General features: G+C 46.1%; 1 protein-coding gene across 1 annotated transcript in view; it reads left to right on the top strand.

Annotated features, from left to right (window-relative positions):
• LOC107105487 (serine/threonine-protein kinase BRSK2) overlaps positions 1 to 19523 on the top strand; it is a gene marked incomplete at its 5' end in the record, with an annotated part of 331496 nt that extends 311973 nt beyond the window's left edge. Inside the window, 2 exons of the mRNA XM_015405471.1 lie at positions 2847 to 2894; positions 19300 to 19523. Of these exons, the coding sequence (XP_015260957.1) occupies positions 2847 to 2894; positions 19300 to 19523 (272 nt within the window). The remainder of the gene's footprint in view (positions 1 to 2846; positions 2895 to 19299) is intronic.
• Positions 19524 to 19916: the final 393 nt, after the last annotated feature.

Below are 19916 nucleotides of genomic sequence, written 5' to 3'. Positions count from 1 at the left end.
GCTCTTTTTTCAAGAACAGCTCTTATCAGAGCTACGGCTTGCCCAAGGTCATCCAGCAGCTGCGAGTGGAGGAGTGGGGAATCAAACCCGGTTCTCCCAGATTAGAGTCCGTGCACTTAACCGCTACACCAAACTGGCTCTCATTATGACCCAAGGTCGTAATGGCCCCACCCAGTTTCAGAAAGGCTTGGTGGGTGCCAGAAAAAGTACTGGCGGGTACCACATTGTTGGGGAACCCCACAATAGGTTGAGCGCCTGCTAAAAAAAAAATTCAAGACAGCTCAAAGGACTGGATTTGGTGATTAGAATAAAATGCAATGCAATTTTTTTTTTTAACACACTCATTGTTTTTCTTTGTGGCTAAAGGAAGCAGATTTAGCTCTTTGGTCTTGTTTTGAAGCAGCTGGTTATTTGGATTAAACTCCAGATGAATGGTTATGTTAATCTGTAGCAACAAGAGTTTTTTTAAAAAATGCTGCGTCTAACTGATGATTAAACAAAAAATGTTTTAAGCATCTTTCCAGAACTTGTTGTTTACACTGGGAGGGTATGCCGCCACTAAACTACCTTGACAACATCCCCCTCTGCAAGTGCGGCCTGCTCATCAAGAGAAGAAGAGATTGGAGTTATACCCCGCTTCACTACCCAAAGGAATCTCAGAGCACCTTAAAAATCTCCTTTCCCTTCCCCTCCCCACAACAGACGCCCTGTGAGGTGGGTGGGGCTGAGAGAGCTCTTGAGACAACTGCTCTTGAGAGAACAGCTCTGAAATAACTTGACTGACTCAAGGTCATACCAGCACCTGCATGTGGAGAAGTGGGGAATCAAACCCAGTTCTCCCAGATTAGAGTCCGTGCTTCTAACCACTACACCAAACTGGCTCTCAGGGGAACACTAGGAGACTGCCTAGGATGCCAAAATTCTAGGGATTCTGGGGATGCAGCTATGTAAATATCTTGGAGAGCCACTGCCTGCAGTTTTGAAAGAGATATATGGAGGTCCCTTAGCAGCTGGCAAACTGAATGGTATCTCCTGCATTCCACAAGACACTATCAAGTGGTCATATCTTCATGGACTGTCCAGGGCAGATATGCTGTAGCAAAGGGGAGAAAATAATCACAGGAATTTAAAGTACACATGGGGGAAATTATCCATCATTGATTCTTAATTTTAATGTGCTATATTGTTGTTCTGCAGCAGCAGCAGCAGCAACAACAAAATCTTGGTCTGGCCCTGCCAGCAATTGCTTACTTTGTGAGTAGAATCACTTCACTGGTATTCAAACTACAGAATGGTGGTAAACTGTGCATCTTGTCTAGCAACCATATCCATCACAGCCAATTTACTATAAGGATTGTCCTTGTGTTAGAACCTTCTGGATGCAAGGCAGGATATAAGTTAATAATAATAATAACAACAACAACAACAATAATAATAATATCTTCCCTCCAAAGCCAGACTAGCCCAACTTTTTTCATAACACTAAGAGAAATAGGACCACTCATACCAGATTGGTTTTAGTTTCACTTTCTGGGAATGATTGTTTGAAAAGGCCAGAGATGTCAGAACACTTGAGAGGGTATAAGAATTTGGGCTGGATAGCCGTAGAAAATAATGCATGCAGAATACCCTGTTTACTTTTCAGCGGGATAGAATTTACTCTTCATATTGTATCCATGCATTTTACCTAGCTATCCAAGCTAAATAGTGCTGTAGTGGTTTATATCTGTAGATTTTACAGTGAAAATCTCAAATTTGGTGAATGCCGGCTTTCACAAACTTTGAGACTGTTTCAAAACAGATACAGTTGCTCCACGGTTCAGATATACACATGTGAATACCACAGGTACAATTGGGTGATGGTCAGCATTCACCTGGGCATCTCTAAATATTTGGAAATTCACAAATACTACCTGGGATTGTAATATGGGCCCCTTTCTAAATTGGATCTTCTTTGTTGTTGGCCCGATTTTGAGTAAAGCAATACAGGGACGGGAGTTTTGTACTGCAGATTTCCTTCTGTTAATGAGCTCTCTCTGAGGTGCTATGGTCATTTCAAATAGTGCTACTTTTTTCACCCGGCCTTTTTTTGTCACGCAATCTTCCTCATATTTTTGTAATGTTCTAAGTTGAGTGCTATAACGCTAAGCCAATATAGCACTTCAGTGCTACAGTGGCATCACTGAGATGCCTTGACTTCATTGACTTCAGTTGCCATCTCACTGTATCTCAGTGGAGTCAAGGCATCTTAATGGTGCCGCTGTAGCGCTGAAGTGCTATATTGGTTTAGCGCTGTAGTGCTCAACTTAGAACATTCAAAAATGTGAAGAAGATCGTGCAGTGAAAAAGGCGGGGGGAGGGGAGAAGCGGCCTTGTAGGAAGCGCTACGGGCATTTTAAACAGGACACCACGATGATTCAGAAGTGCAACGAAGAGGTGGAAATGGGAAGAAAGCCATTTACCTCAACAATCGCTCAGCCACGCTTTGCTAACCTGAGGCGAGGGCCTTTGTATGAACAGGTAAATAAAATCCATAGGACTGCTAACTCAGCTGGGGGGGGGGAAACGGCGGGGGGGGGGGGGGGAACCCATTCGCAACCAGCTATGAGGCAGAGGTGTTTGCTCTGTGTTACATGGCCCATTTCAGAAAATAAAAACTTTTCCAGCACAAATTGAGGGAGAAACAAACCCAGTCTTGTCTGGGTGTGGAAAAGCCAAGTCCATGTATGCTTCTCTGGCTCCAGTAGATAATTTGCTACATTGCTGCCTTTTACACAGAGGATTGGAAAGACATTTTGTTTTCTATTTTTTCCCTCCCCCCCTCCTCTTTCCACTCTATGATCTAGACACCACTAACTGTTTGGAGTTGATGACGGGGAGACTTTCCAAATGTGGTAAGACCTTCCCTTCCACCTTCTCTTCCGCTCTGCCCTTCACCGATCGACACGATGACCCATTCACGCCTCCCCCACGGGACACCTCTCCCCCTCTCGACATTCTTTACAGTGACCCACCTTATCTCTTGCTTGCCTCTTGAACACACACCTCGCTCAGCTTTTCCTCCACCATGCACACGTGTACAACCCCACCATGGTTCAAGCTGCACAGCACACGCGGGCGTGATTTCACTTGCAAGTTCCTTTCCTCACACCACCCTCCCCCTCCCAGTGTCTGGCGATGTTTATATGCTTTGAAGCCTCTACTCTTACTTCTTGTTCAAATCACCCTTTCTCTGCTCTGCAGCTCTGTGCCACTTCCCTTGCCGCTGTGCTACTGCCTGGCTCCCCATACCTCATGCTGTGAAGAGGACAACAAGGTTCCGCCTTAATTCCCCCACTCTTGCCCTAGTATGTCTAGGGAAATTCCTCTCTTTCTCTCACGATACACGAATATCTCGCATCACAGGCTGCATCCTTAACTGTTGTCAATAAGATTCGCTCCAGCCCGACTCGGATGGGAACATATTGAGAAACTAGAAGCTAACTGGAGGGAAAATAAGAACATAAGAACATAAGAACATAAGAGATGCCAATGTTGGATCAGGCCAAAGGCCCATCCAGTCCAACACTCTATATCACACAGTGGCCAGAAATACCAGGTGCCATCAGGAGGTCCACCAGTGGGGCCAGGACATTAGAAGACCTCCCACTGTTGACCCCCCCCCAAGCACCAAGATGACAGAGCATCACTTGCCCCAGAGCCCCTATCTATACCTTGTGGCTAACAGCCACTGATGGACCTCTGCTCCATATGCTTATCTAATTCCCTTTTGAAGCTGTCCATGATTGTAGCCACCACCACTTGCTGTGGCAGTGAATTCCAAGTGTTAATCACTCTTTGGGTGAAGAAGTACTTCCTCTTATCCGTTCTAACCCGACCGCTCAGCAATTTCATGGAGTGCCCACGAGTTTGTATTGAAATTAGTTTGCATTGAAATTAATCAACCCATTTGGTTTGATGTTGCATAGCTAATCTCTAGACAGCCTGTTAGTCCACTGCCAAGGACTTCTTCTGCCTTTCTCTGCTCCTTTCTAAAAGCAAAATATAAAAACCTCTGGAAAAGATTACTTATTTTGACTCCGTTACAAGACACACCCAGCATCGCTTCAGACAACCGGTTCTCTCTTGAATAGCTTCGCCGTAATCTGAGCTCCAAACATGTTGATGCTCTTCCATGACTGACTACTTGATTTGGAGTCATATCTATGACGTCATTTACGCCGGTTTGGAACTTATGTCAGGTTTCCACTGATAAAAACAAAAGGAGAACTTGGCTTTTGCCGGTGGCCGCTTTTCATTTCAGCACACTAACTGAACTAGAGTATCTTTCACTTCTCTGAGGGAGATAGTTTTGCTTTGTTATCCAGCCTACTGGGATGTGTTGCCCCCAATCTGTATTTTCTATTAGCTTATAATGGGATTTCTCAGGTTGTTTACTGACATGAGGCCTGTTTTATTTTATTTTATTTTCCTGGAGAGAGAGAGGAGTACGTATGACAAATTGAAAAGTGGCCCAGCAATGTGGATGTGGTGCCGTGGTGGACCAGCTAGCCATTGTGTAGTGTGGACGACTGCCTTATCTGTTTGCCCAAGGAAAGTGCTACGTTTGCAGAGTAAAGGGACTGTACAAGAAGGCCTGAAAGAGCTGGGTGTCTTGGAGGGCTCCCGCCACTCAGTTGACAGCAGGGCTTTTTTTTTTTTAGAAAAAGCCCAGCAGGAACTCATTAGCATAATAAGCCACACCCAACAGCAGAAACTCATCAGCATATCAGGCCACACCCGACAGCACAGCTCCTTAGCATATCAGGCCACACCCCCATGCCTTCCCTTGGCTTGCTCAGTCACCCCGCAGCTGCAGGGAGCCCGGGCAAGCCAGCCCTTGGACAGGCCGGGGAAGGCACGGGGAGGCATTTAAATGCCTTCCCAATCCTTTCAGGGGCCCCCCCTGGCCCGCTCACCTTGGAGTTGCCGGGGGGGTATCGCTCTCCAGGCCTTCCCCCTGTAGCCAGGCACACAGAGGTTTTGGCTGTAGTGGGCGTGGCCAACTCTGAAGCCAGCCGGAACTCCGTTCCTGTGCCTTCCTGCCGAAAGATAGCCCTGGTTGTCAGAGAGCGAACCAGTTTGATTCAGCTTGTGGTTCAGTTCACAATTTGGCCATGAATCATGAAATGAACTGTTTGGTGTGTTTTTTTGTTGTTGTTCATGCCCATTTCTAACACATACATAGTAGTGGGCCTGGACTGAAAGCGACCTCACCACATTTATTTCAAATGCATCCGTTCCATTCTAGGCGAATCTCTGGGAACAGGGGAAAATGTTCTGCAAATTTGCAACAGAAGCCAGCTGTGCATCGTGTTGATTGATTCCCTCCTCCTAGGTTGTCGCCAATAACAGCCCAATCCTTGGATCAGTCCCCCCTTTAAAAAAAACCCTTTCTTTTTCTAAATAATGATAGCACATGCCAAAGAAGGAGACGGCAGAATGGAATGTACTACTTCAGATGCAGGTGAAGAACTGCAGGGTACGTGTTCCTTCACGCACAAACCTCCATGATAATAGAAGACTGGCACAGCAGGGAGAAAGCTACTTCCTTTGCTCGATGTATTGGTTTTCTATCTTCAGGGAGTTTTAGATGGGAGCATATCTCAGCCGGTGCTGAAGGCACTGCACTGGCTGCCAATAGCATACAGAATTTGCTTCAAGGTGCTGGTACTTACCTTTAAAGCCCTATACGGCCAGGGTCTGACATACCTGAGGGACTGCCTTTCCCCATACATACTCCAGAGAGCACTATGGTCGGGGTCACAATGTCGGCTAACTACCCCAGGCTCACTGTTACCAGGGCCAGGGCCTTTTTGGTGGTGGCTCCTACCTGGTGGAATGAGCTCCTGGCGGTGATCAAGGCCCTGTGGGACCTGGTACAGTTTCCGCAAGGCCTGCAAAACGGAGCTCTTCCACCAGGCTTTTAACTAGGAGCCGCCCACCACTACCACCAACTGTTACTGTCATTAACATCGTGGTAATAGGTTGGGCCCTCCATGAGATCGAGCCAGAGCTCCGTGGGAGGCTGAAGGACCGCTAAATCAGGACCCTAGTATCTCACCTTAGTGTACGCCACCTCAAACTCATTGGAGAACGACTGCGGGCACTTTATTGTATTTAATGCCTATTTATGGCACGTTTGTTTTATCTTGTTTTTGAATGTTTTATGCGAACGTTGGCACATGGTGCCACCGACTGTGAGCCGCCCTGAGCCCATTCATGGGGAGGGCGGGATAATTAATTAAACCTCCGTTATCCACAACCAGCCACCTGGATTGGCATAGTCCATTCTAACCACTTTAGCATTCTATCACCTTATTCCCACCTCATTCTTCTGCATGTGTAAATCAGGCCTCAGACCTTGAAGGACGCAGGGCTCACTGCATATCCAAGAGATTTGTGAGCACCGTGGTTCTGTTTTGTCTGCCTTCACCTTTTATTGCCACCTTTGGGCTATGTAGTGCACTTCTCATAAATGCAACAGAAGGAAAGCCCATATAAGATTCCAAAACACTTTCAGAGGTTATCAATTTGTGTTTGTCACCCCAGATCAATAAACCCCCCCCCCCGCAAGCTGGGCAACACAGACCAAAACATTAGAGCTGCACCACGCTGCTTATTACCTCTTAAATTCTCTTGCCTTAGCCTGTGTTTCCTGCGGCTCTGCAGCTTAAAGGATTAAGCACAACATTCTTTCAATTGTCACAAAATCCTGCAGTGATAGCAAGGTATAAGGCAGGTCTATGTCCTTTTTAATTTGTCCGGGCTTTGAATGACACCTTGGTTTTATAAGCAAACCTGATCCTGAAGCCTGCTCAAAATGAGCATGTAAATAAGACTCCAGAGATTCTTTTTTAAAAAGCTAAATAAAGTAATAGCTGAGAGGACTGTCGGTGATTATTAGCTAAGACAAGGCAGCCTTATTCTCAGTACATCACTTGACCTTAAACTCCCGGAGTGAGCAACAGGGAATAGAGTGTTTTATTAATGCCCTTACACAGTTCCCTGCAATACATTAGATCCTGGTCACTAGTGGAGATGTGATGCTCGCCTAGATGTACCAGCAGTCTGTCACTAACAAGGTTCTTACAATGTTTTTAATTATCCTTGTATTGGGAAGGAATGAGTGTTGCAGCCCCAGCATTGAAAGGAGGAGCGGCAGGTGTGCCGGGCAAACGACAAGACTACACCTTGTGTGGGAAAACAGGCCACAACTTTTATTGACCGCAGCAGCCAAGGTTTGATTTGGCACAGGGAAATGGATCCAAGGCATCAAGTGACCTGCCTGCCACTCGATACTTAAAGGACAGGATCACGAAACGGCGGGGAAAATGGGGCGAAGCCGTGGGGCAAAATGCGGCCGTGCGGCTTTGAGTGGGAAATTGACCAATAGAAGCGGGGCAAAGGGAGGCGAGACCACGGCGTAGCTCTTGTGTGAAATCGGTCAAGGAGTACTGTAGACCCTTTGCTTGAGCTGAGTGCTTTCCCACTGAGCTAAAACCAGGGAGACCTGCCTCTTCTCCTCTGTGCAAAGTTGGTGCTTCCAGGACTGAGTAGGGGCTGCTGCAAAAAGCAGACCCCCCCCCAAACTTGGGACCAAGTCTAGGCAACTCCCCACAGCCCTTCAGGCACTTCCTCTCTGGCTGTGGCATCAGGGAGCAAGGGTGAAGGCAGAAAGGGAGGATTAAAAAGTCATCCTTGTTTGCACTGCCCTCTTCCTTTCCCTCCGCATGTTTCTTGCCATAGACTCATTTAAGTTGTCCCATAGTACATAGTACATGCCATGATCTTAGTTTTTTTTAATGTTGAGCTTCAAGCCCACTGCCTCCTGTGGCAGTGAATTCCATGTGTTAATCACTCTTTGGGTGAAGAAGTACTTCCTTTTATCTGTTCTAACCCGACCGCTCAGCAATTTCATGGCGTGCCGACGAGTCCTTGTATTGTGAGAAAGGGAGAAAAGGACCTCTTTCTCTACCTGCCCTATCCCATGCATAATCTTATAAATCTCGATCATGCCACCCCTCAGCCGTCGTTTCTCCAAGCGAAAGAGGCCCAAGTGCTTTAACCTTTCTTCATAGGGAAAGTGTTCCAACCCTTTTATCATTCTAGTTGCCCTTTCCTGCACTTTTCCCAATGCTATAATATCCTTTTTGAGGTGTGGTGACCAGAACTGTACACAGTACTCCAAATGAGGACGTACCATCGATTTATACAGGGGCATGATGATACTGGCTGATTTGTTTTCAATTCCCTTCCTAATAATCCCCAGCACATAGCGTTGGCCTTTTTTATTACAGTCACACACTGTCTTGACATTTTCATTGAGTTATCTACTACGGCTCCAAGATCTCTCTCTTGGTCAGTCTCTGCCAGTTCAGACCCCATCAACAAGTTTCCAGATCGAGCCCAAGGGTAGCCATGCGTAGAGCGAGAGACATGAATTCAGCCTGGAAGTGGCCATTGCATGGGCCACTGCAGCTAAGTCCCGAGGAGTGAGATAGGGAACCAACCGCCTGACCAGCCAAAGATGATAAAAGGTCAATCTGGCAGCCGAAATGACCTGGGCCTCCATGACAGACGTTTCTGTCTTCTAGTAATTTTAGTTCCTCCTTTGTATACCTTTGCAGTTCTTTGACAGCCACCGCAAAATCTTCTCATTCATGAAGAACAGTGTAAGCCTAGTCAGAGCTGAATTATATATCAGAACTGGCCATCGTTTCTTGGTTCTGGTTGTTGAATACATATTATACATGTAATAACTCCTGCCTAAAGAGTGAAACAAGACCTGAGAATCAAACAGGATAGGGACACAACAAACTGGCAGCATAGGCATACAGAGATATCTCAAAAGAGCTTGATAGAGAAATAAAATCATCCATGAATTAAGGAAGGATGTGCTGTTGCTGTAATAATAATAATAACAACAACAACAACAATAATTCTTCCAGTGAAATAAGGGACATCTTTCAGCATCAGATTTCTCCAAAGAATGCGCTTAGAGCCTGTAAGAAGCTTTTACACAAGAAAGCACAGACAGTTGCATGACAGATGGGCTTGTCCTGTAATTTGGTTTAGTTTCAAATACCTCTTGGCACGAGTGCATTAGAAGCCCATTGATCTATGAGAAGGAGGAAGGGGTTTGTTCAAAGGAAAGGAAAGCGCCGGAGGGTTTACTTGAAACCAGCGGCTTTTGTGGGATGAGATGGCACCGGTAAAAGGAAGCAGGTTTCTTTCAGCACCTGGATGCAATGTGAAAAGCCTCACAATTTTCCCTTGATATTTTCATATGGTATCAAAAGCAGAACATCACGTGTTTGAAGCAAGACAGCATGGACTGTGGTGTCATAGTTTGTCCAGGTTGCCTGCAGCATTGCTGCTGCTGCTGCTGCTATGGAACTTTCTGTTGAGCAACACCTATGCAGCCCATCTGGATGCTCTCTTCTTTGATTCTTTGGCATTCGTATTAGTATCCAAAATGAGCTGAAGTTTCTTTTCCCCCCTCTTGTGTACTACGGTACACTCTCTGCAACATGCACGAACTGACATGTATGTAAGGAGCTTCCTCTTCTACTTCTTTGGTCCCTAACCCTTTTCCTTTGCATTAAAAACATTTACATCCTGATCTGACCTGGCAGAAGCATCCATCACCTGTGTTTTCTAACCATTTTAATCCTACGGCCGGCATCCTTTTCGCCCTTTGCTGCTCAAGTTGACACCTCTTCAGGACTGCAAATCTATATGCATTTCCATTCAGGAGGAGGAGGAAACTCTTAATATTCAGGATAGTGTTTTACAGGCCAACGATTCAACAGGATACATTCATTTCCAAGGGCAATCTGATTTTCATTAACCCTTCTGTAAGTCTAGCTGACTTTCCAAACCTTAACTGCTACACCATTGTTTTTGTCTGCACCAAGCTCTGGGGAGGGGAGGGGGGGTTAAAAGCATTCTGCTATTGTTGTGTGATGTATGACTTGGTGCACAGAAGAGAAAAGCGGCCCTTATGCCCCACGTGAAAGGGGGGAAATGAGTTAGGTCCCGTGGCTGCCCTCCTTCCTCCACTGAAAGAAGACTTAGCAAAGGGGAGTCATTGGATCCCACCTATCAATGCACAAGTAAATTATCTCATAATCCTAAATGCCTGGAAACTGTATTACTTCACTTAACTGGGGGATGCTGTGAAAACTAATAGTTCACTGTGTGACAGTTTCACTTACATGAGTTACCATCACATAATTTAAAGGATCTCTGAGATAACCTTTACAGACTTTATCATTTATTTAAGCCCAGCTATCACTGGCTTAATGAGAAAGAATGTGCAGCAGCCTCAAATGTTTTGGTGTCTCACACTTGCTATCCCTTGGACAAGGATGCTTGTGGTTTGATTCCAGCAAGACAAATTATCCTATTCCCAGCTGAGATAATGTACAGAGGAAGAGCTATATATACCATCTTTGACTTCCTAATCTTCATCAGCCTTGGGATTTTTCCTATTAAGATTTCCCAGTGCCATCAACAATGATTTTTGATTAAAAGCAGGGCTATTTTGGGGTAGGAACGCACAGGAACGGAGTTCCGGCTGGCTTCAGAGTTGGCCACGCCCACTACAGCCAAAACCTCTGCGTGCCTGGCTACAGAGGGAAGGCCTGGAGAGTGACCCCCCCACGGCGACTCCGAGGAGGGCGGGCTGGGGGCCCCCTGGAAGAATCGAGGAGGCATTTAAATGCCTCCCCCTGCCTTCTCCAGCCTGTCCAAGGGCCAGCTTGCCTGGGCTCCCCACAGCCGCAGGGTGCCTGGGCAACCCAAGAGAATGCATGGGGGTGTGGCCTAATATGCCAATGAGCTGTGCTGTCAGGGGTGTGGCCTAATATGCTAATGAGTTTCTGCTGGGCTTTTTCTACAAAAAAAGCCCTGATTAAAAGGAATACAGTAGCAATAACAAAGGGCAACGTCCGTTAACAAACAGAAAAAGGTATCCCAGACAATGGAGAGTAGTCAAGAATCCAAAGAGGAAATGGGTCTTATATTAAAAGTATTCAGGAGGGTAGCCATGTTAGTATGTAACAGCCAAACAAAATTTGAGTCCAGTAGTATTTTAGCACAAATTTTTCCAGGGTATAAACTTTGGTGAGTCAAAGTTCACTTTATCAGATACAAGCACAAACCAAGATACATCAGCTTTATATCCAAGTCCAGTATAATGGCGTTGCCAAGAAAAGACGTTTGGTGTCAGGGTGCCGAGGTACAATGCCAAATATCATGAGCTTTATTAGAACAAGGAGATATGCAGAGAAGTGGGAAGTGCATCAGGCCTGATGGAACTTCATGTGTGCTTGTACCTGAGAAGCTAAGGCCCCTGCCACACGGGGAGGGGGGAACACGGGCAAAGTGCGGCTTTTTAAAGCCGCACCAAAAGAGACACGCGGTGGCGGGATCACATAGATCCCCTGAGCCGCCGCGCACTTCCTCCCCGGCACGATCAGATACCGGAGGGAAGAGGGAGGGAGGCAGCCGAACTGCGCATGTGTGCGCATGTGCAGTTCGGCCGGGAGGCCGGATTGCTGCGGAGGACAAGCGCGCCAGCGATCCCACGGCCGCGCTTGCTGTGGTGTATCCGGTGAGTCCTCCTTTTCTGCTGGTTTTTTTTTGTACAGCGCGTTATTGGCCTGAAGGGATGGATCGGGGACGGGTGCGAGCCAATTCCCAGATGTTGCGGTGTGCTCGCGCCCGTTTGCTGCGCCCCCTATCCGTCCCTCTCCCGGGCCAAACTCTCCCATGTGACCGGGACCTTAGACTCTCAAAAGTTTCTACCCTGGGAAATTTTGTTGGTCTTTAAGGTGTTACTGGATTTGAATTTTACATCAGAAGCATGTGTAGAATTAATTGTCTATCAGTACTTCCCAGATGCCATGTGTTTCCTTTATTAAAGTATTCATTTTATTTTAGTTTATTCTTGTCTCTCACATCTCTATATGAAAAGAGCTCCATGGCCACGCTCCTTGCTTCTTCTCCCTGCTTCTTCTGCTTTTCCCTTGCCCTCTAATCTTGCTGAATAAATTGCCCAGCGGTGTCATAACAAAACACACAGATCTTCTTTTGCCCTTCCCAGCAGCATGGGTAGCTTTTTCTTAGTCTTCTTTTTCATGCTTTCTTTTTACTGATTCCGTGTGGACTATGAAGGCATGGGGTCCAAAGCCACATGGTCACCCAAACTGTACTAAGTGGAACATTTAAGAAGAAATCATATCTTTCTCTTCCTTCGCTAGGATTTGCGTACATTCAGTCTTCTGCTGTCTGTATTAATGTCTAATCCTTGATAAGGCAGAGGAGAATAATGGTCATTCAGTGCTACTTAATTTTTAGCATTACATTTAATTGAAGCACGGAATACCTTAAGCTACATGTGTGAAGATACCTTAGATGTTGGGTTAGCATTCAACAGGTTAAACCTGAGGATCTGCATTTGATAGTTCTATTTTCTGTTTCCCAAAATTATGTCGTATAATCCAAGGTTTAGATATACACAGGGGTCATTTCCTGCGGGAACGCACAGGAGTTGCGCTCCGGCAATAAGGAGCCCAGGGGGTGGGCACATGCAACAAGCCCTGCCCCCAGCAGCCCTCAGTCAGGCCACAAGGGGCAAAAAGCAGCCAGGCAAGTAGCAGAGTTCCCTCCCGGCCCACTTTCAGGTACAAGCTCTCCCTCCTCTGTGAGGGCAGATCTGCGCGTTCCTCCCCCCCCCCCCCAAATGACCCCCCCAATAGCTAGCAATCCAAAACAGTCCAGTTGAGCCCGAGCGGTGGAGTGTTGCCTTCTGACACACTTCTTGTGATGCCGGGGTGTGTGTCATATGCAAATAAGTTATGCTAATGAGCTCCTGCACCTCTTTTTCTATGAAATGACCCCTGGATATACATGTGTATCAACCTGTCCCTTCTCCATCATAAAGCAGGTACCTAGTATCTTTATGATCAGATCATTTGGAAAGCAAGAGAATTTGGTCTGGGCTCATTTGAGACAGTAGCTATTCTAGAGTTAGAACCACTAGGACTCCATTAGCCTGGTCTTCTTTCTAGGTATAACTAGGTGAATGGACTCACTAACTGATGGAAGGATGTAGGCCTTAGGCAGATAGCAAACTCATCGTGGCCAATTCATTTACCAGTTGATTTGTTGAGGAAGTAGACCATGTTCCTTGATAAGGAAGTAGGGCAGACAATTAGTGAAGTCTGTTGAACGAGACAGGCAAAGGGGTGGATGCGAACAGGGCAGGTTTAAGAGCAAGGAAAGCAGCACGAGGGAAAGCTGCTTAGCTGGAAATATGCTAAACTCTTGTGCCCAAAACAACCATATTACCACCAGAATATCCTGGCTGAAAGCCAATTAGGGCAGGAGGAAGGTTTCCCTTGCTCGAAAGCTAGTCGAATCTGAGTCTAGGGGGCAGTGCTCATCTCCATTTCCAAGCCAAAGAGCCAGTGCTGTCCAAGGACATTTCTGTGGTCATGTGGCCGGCATGACTAAACGCCAAGGTGCACAGAACGCTCTTACTTTCCCACCAAAGTGGTACCTAGCTATCTACTTGCAATTTCTTGCTTTCGAACTGCTTGGTTGGCAGGAGCTCGGGCCAGAGACGGGAGCTCATTCTGTCATGCGGCACTAGGGTCTCAAACTGCTGAACTCCAGACCTTCCGGTCCTCCAGTTGTAAACCTCTGAGCCACCACGGCCCTACATTCAGATATGCAGGGGTGCATTTACCCCAAAGCCTGTTTCTGTGCAGGTATAGCAACCAAACAATTTATTCAAGTTTCAAATGTCCTCCATTATTATTATTTTTTGCAGCATTGGAGGGGGGTGTCTTTTAAACAAAGGAGGAAAAAACTTTTTGTCCCATGCCTTCATAATTTCAGCAACCATCTCGATTCAGAAGTAGTGATGGAATTGTGTTTCAGGTACTCTTAGTCATGGTATCTCTTGTGAGTTCCTTCCATTTTTATCAGCCCTAACTTACATAATTACAAATTATCTCTTAATTACCATAGCCACAACTGAGAGTTAAGTGGACTTAAGCACATTGAAATCTGTGGATTTATGTGTGTTTAACTTTGTGAGGCTAATACTGATATCATTACAGTAATTCTGTTAATCTAAAATGCAAGTGGAATTATATACATACAGATGTTTCACAAGCCAGAGAATATAAATCTGATAAGCACAGGTGTTTCTGAGTGGATGTTGTAAGACACTGATTTTAATGGTTAGCAGGCACATATGCATGTAGAAATAGATTTCCATTATATAAAATGACAGAAAATGCTTATGAAAAAGTAATGTGGGAAACTTTTTCATGAATAGTGCACATTATTTATTTTGATTTTTATCAAGCCTTCCTCCTAGGAGCTTATGTTGATGTGAAGTAGGTTAAACTGTGAAAGAGTGATTGGGCGAAAGTCACCAAGGGACCTGCATGGCAGGGTGAGGATTTTAGAACACAGGCATTCTAATCCTCCTCCAACACTGTAACCACTATCCCATGCTGGCTCTTCAAGTGGGACAGCATGGAAGTTGTACTAGGGTTGCAAGAGCTTGGGAGAATGCGGAAAGAGTTAAGTGGAGCTAAGCTCAAGTGGTCCCTTGTTGAAAGCTACCCTGATTCTTGCTAATATGTTCCAGGTTCTCTGCCTTCTGCAAGGAATTATATACTAGGGAAAAGGCCCATTGTGAAAATAAATACAGTGAGCTCTAGAAAGAGGCTCTGGGCAGATGCCCTGGCTTTGGGCACTCAGCGTCAATTTGTTATGGTGAACTCAGCAAAGTATAATGACACAGAGTCCACTGTTTTCTCCAGGGAAACTGATCTCTGCCATCTGGACAGCAGCTGTAATTCTGAGTGATCTCCAGCCCTCACCTGGAGGTTGGCAACAATGACTCCCCAGGAGGAAATGGCTGGTTTCGAGGGTAGAGTCTATGGCATTGTACCTGTCTGAGGTTCCACCCCTCCTCAAACCCCACTCTCTCCAGGCTACACCCCTCAAATCTCCAGGAATTTCCCAACCCAGAGGTGGCAATCCTATCTCCTTCCCAGTCAACCATCAACCTACCTTTATCTGCCCCTCTGACTTCAGCTTTCCATCTCTTTCACCCTACCTAGGAAAAGTACAGTCTTTCTCCACAAAGGGGACCAAAGCAACTTTACCCATTCTCCTCTCCCCCTTTTGATCTGCACAGCAAGCCTGTGAGTGGTCCAAAATCACCCAGCCAGCTTCCACAGGAAGAACCTGGGTCTGGCAGACCCAGCTTTGAAGTGCTAACTGCTATGTCACACTGGCTATCATAGGGGGGCCACCTCAGCAGAGTATAATGACACAGAGTCCACCATTTTCTCTATGGGAACTGATCTCTGCCATCTGGAGAGCAGTTGTAATTCCAAGTGATCTCCAGCCCCCACCTGGGGATTGGCAACAATGATTCCCCAGGAGGAAAGTATAGTCTTTCTCTGCAGTAGGGACCAAAGCAGTTTACCTAATTATCCTTTTCCTCTTTTGATCTGCACAACAACACTGTGAGGTAGGTTAGGTTGAAAGTCTGTGTCTGGTCCGAAATCACCCACTGAGCTTCCACAGCAAGAACCTGGGTCTGGCAGACCCTGCTCTGAAGCGCTAACTGCTACGCCACACTGGCTGTCCTAGGGGGGCTGCTGCTGGTGAACAGGAGCAAGCAGCCATGCCTAGTTAAGTCATGCCAGTCAAGGGTCATCAAGTCACCCAGAGGGTGCTGCCAGGCCTAGGGTAGCCAATCTCCAGGTGGAGCCTGAAGATCGACTGGTATCACAACTGAACTCCAGACAGCAGATCTCTCTCCCCCTGGAGAAAATAACTGCTTTGGAGGGTGGACTCTATGGCATTCTATTCAGCTGAGGCCTCTCCCCTCCCCAAACTCTGGCTTCTGTAGACTCCACCACAAAATCTCAAGGCTAGTCAGGACTGGCCCCAATGAGTTCCCCTCAAAGGCCAAATTAGGCCTGGAAAGGGCCTCCTGCCCCTGCCATTTTACTGACAGAACAAAGCTTGATTGCCTAGCAACAGCCACTGAGGGAAAAGTGAGCCCCACAGCAGGAGGAGAGGAGAATGGTTTGATGGTCAGTGGTACATCTCAGTAGCCATCCAACCACGGAGAAGTCAAGCAGGAGAAGTGGCAGCAACAGAAACCTCTTCCTGAGCAGGGAACAGCTGTTTCAGTAGCTAGTCAGGTGCAGAGAAGTGAAACAACAGCAGTAGAAGCATCTTTTTCAGGAGAGACAGCTGTTTTGGCAGTTTATTCAGACAGGGAAGAGTGGCCAAGCCAGCAGTGGCCAAGGGAGAGGAGCAGACCCAGCACCCAGCCAATAGCATGCGAGTACTCTTGAGTGGCAGTTGACGGGCCAATGGCTGATGAAGCACACAGCACAGCCAATGGGAGAGCTGGAAAGTGCCAATACGCTATGGCTTTTATATATATAGAATATCCAATGCTTATCAGTGACTTCCAGCATTCTCTTAGGGCCAAACTAGATGTTTAAAATACTGCAAAGGCTCAAACCTGATTGGGCCCATGGTACCAGGTTATCTTGTCCCCCTCCCATCCCTTTTCAATTTCCAGAACAGCCAGCTTGAAATGGCCAAATTATTTTCTTAAAGCCCAGGGATTGAAGTCATGGATACCATAACGTCAAGTTTATCCCTTAGCTGAATGCTTCACTTTGTTCCAAACAGACAATAGAATAGTCAACCTTGCACTATCTACGGTCCACATACTCATCTGTGAATTCTAATAATTAGCAAATATGCTTATGTACTGAGGTTATAATCCAACAGAGAGATGGGCACTTGTCCACTGAAATCTGTAGGCTCAGATTCACTGAACTCTACGTCAAACGATGGGGTTTAGTCATCCTTTATTCTTTTTAAAGGACTGAATATTCTGAAGGGAGTGTCCTTCAATCAGCTTCAAAAATGTTACGACTAAGATAGCTTTTAGAACCAAAAAGAGCAGTCCATGATTAAGATCTCTCACAGGTTTTTTTCTTTTTTTAATTATTAGCAGTCTTTATGCAGCAGTGGTTTTGATGATTAGGAACTGGTCACCAGAAGGGTGAGAGGAGGAGTGTTTAACCATATCTTCCCATGTATCTTCCATAGTTTTAAATATCCCTTCTGAAGCTGCCATTAGCTCTGCAAGGGCTGATAAGCCAATTACAGCTGGGCGGGGGGGCCTAAGCAGCCATGTGAGGATAGTTAGTGTTAAAATCAGGAAGATTCCAATCACAGACATCTCACGTCACATTTAGGCTGGCTGTTAGATGCTCATTAAACAAAACTGTATGCTGATTTTATACACTCTGTCTGCAGATGGTAGCCATTTCCTTTGGCCAGATCTCTCAACCCAGTAGTGAAATCTAAATCTAGTAATTAGGTGGGACCTTTGATCATGTGGACAGACTGAAACCAGGGCACTGGGCCCCAGAGAGGAATGAGATTTCTATGGGAAGAGTCCTTGTACTCCAGCTATTCCGTGATAACTGGATTCAGGCAGGGCTTTTTTTGGTAGAAAAAGCCCAGCAGGAACTCATTCGCATAATTGGCCACACCCAACAGCAGAAACTTATTAGCATATTAGGCCACACCCCCGTGCCTTCCCTTGGTTTGCCCGGGCACCCCGCAGCTGTGTGGAGTTCGAGCGAGCCCCCCCCTGAAGGGAAGGGAAGGGAGTTTAAACTTGGCTTGCCTGGGCGCCCCGTGGCTGCGGGGAGCCCGGACAAGTTGACCCTTGGAGGGAAGGGGAGGCCAGGGAAGGCACAGGGATCCTTCCAGGGGCTCCCCTGTCCCGCCCGCCTTGGAGTCGCCAGGGGAGGTCGATTTCCAGGCCTTCCCTCTGTAGCCACGCACGCAGAGGTTTTGGCTGTAGTGGGCGTGGCCAACTCTGAAGCCAGCTGGAACTCTGTTCCTGTGCGTTCCTGCCCAAAAATAGCCCTGGATTCAGGCATTGCCACTGCAACATGTCCCTGTACAGATTTAACACAAGCTGATGCAGGTTTGCATTTTGTGTGCATCTGTGCATTCCCCCCCCCAGTTGTTTCTGTACAGCTAGAAGGCATACAGGCTTGAGGTCTGTATCTAGCTGACCTCACGAGTTACAGCGAGTTATACAGCTTTACAGGAAGAGTCCAATGATTAAACCTCACATTTGAATAAGGTATGGATAAGAGCACAATCAAAGCCATAGATCCAGATTTTTTCCCCTTTGAAACAGTGTAAGATCTCATGCGCACACCCACAGCTTTACCGCTCACAAGGTTTTCACCATTCGGTTCCAAAGAGGATGTCAATTTGCAAGTTCATTCTTTTTGAACACACAGACTTCCTACTCTCCTTGGGTTTAACAAATCAGCTTGTGGACCCTGGAGTTCTGTGTTTGCATTGCAGTATGTGGCTCTAGGGTAGGCTGAAAAGTTATTAGTCAGGTATTAATGCAGGGCATACTTTAGGCTACAACCTTGAGCACACATGCTTGGAAATAAGGTCCATTTTTATCAACGAGACTGTCTTCCAAGTAAATGTGCTCAGGATCAGGGTGATATTTACTGTATTTTCTGGTGTATAAGACTACTTTTTAACCCAGGGAAATCTTCTCAGAAATGGGGGGGGTCGTCTTATACGCCGGTAAATACAGTCTCTGGGCAAGTATATCCCAAACTCTATATTTTAACTGGAAAAGTTGGGAGTCGTCTTATACGCCCAGTCGTCTTATACACCGGAAAATACGGTACTTTGCATTACTTTGGACTTCCTTCACTCAGAACAGTTTCAGAAGAATTAAATATGGCCATACACAAGTAGCTATGTCTACCTGTATGACAACATTATTCTTCAGCATGTCAGGCTTTTTAAAGGCACGCAGGGGCGTTTCTAGGCAAAAGTTCGGATGCCATCTGTCCAGTGCAAAATTCAGACCACCAAATGTGGCATTCTCGACCCCAGGCCTTCCATATCCGTAGGCAGTGCAGTGCTCCCATCTGATGCTCTTCCTCTTCTGCTCATTGTCTTCATCCTCCACATACCCCCAAGCACGTGGCTCTGGACCGCTCATCACGTTCTTCTTGTTTAAAGCCCCATTGTTCATTTGTTTGTTTGTTCTCTCTCCTCTCTCTCTCCTCTCTCTCTTCTCTCTTTCTCTTTCTTTGTTTTGTTTTTCTTTTTGTCTCCTCTGTTTTGTATACCCAGGCAGCCCATTGAGTAACTTCTTTGACGTAATTAAACAACTTTTTTCAGACGAGAAGAACGGGCAGGTGAGCCACCCCCCCGGCACGCCAACCAAGCATAGCGCAAACAGCAAGCGGAGCGATTCCGATGCTAATGACTATGGGCCTAGAGGAGACACTAAGTACCCCGCTGGCAAAGAGAAGGCAAAGATGGTCTCATCACTCGGCCTAGAAGACCAACCTTAAATATATGATTTTCTTTTTTAAAAGGACAGAATAAATAACTAAAAGGAAAACAAACCAAAATCCCCAAATCAATGAGTATTCCTTAGAAAGCTAGTCTTTAAAATGAAAGGATGTGTATATGTATATATACGTATACGTATATATATATATGTATATATTGCTACAACAGTATAAAACTGTCTATAGACAACTTTTGTATGAAGGAATGACTGTGTGTGTATGTGTATATATGTGTGTATCTACACGCACACACACACACATATATTTGTATGTTATATCTCTCTGAAAGAAACACAAAAGCAATGAAAAAAGGTAGCACAGATGACAAACCCGGTTCTGCAGATCTTGGGTTGCTTTTTTTCCACCCAATTCCCTTTTCTCCCCTCCCCCTTT

Source organism: Gekko japonicus, unplaced genomic scaffold (genome assembly GCF_001447785.1).
Source record: "Gekko japonicus isolate JY-2015 unplaced genomic scaffold, Gekko_japonicus_V1.1 scaffold1845, whole genome shotgun sequence".
NCBI classification, from domain to species: Eukaryota; Metazoa; Chordata; class Lepidosauria; order Squamata; family Gekkonidae; genus Gekko; species Gekko japonicus.
The sequence above is the reverse complement of the archived record's forward strand: the minus strand, read 5'-3'. Positions and strand labels throughout refer to the sequence as shown.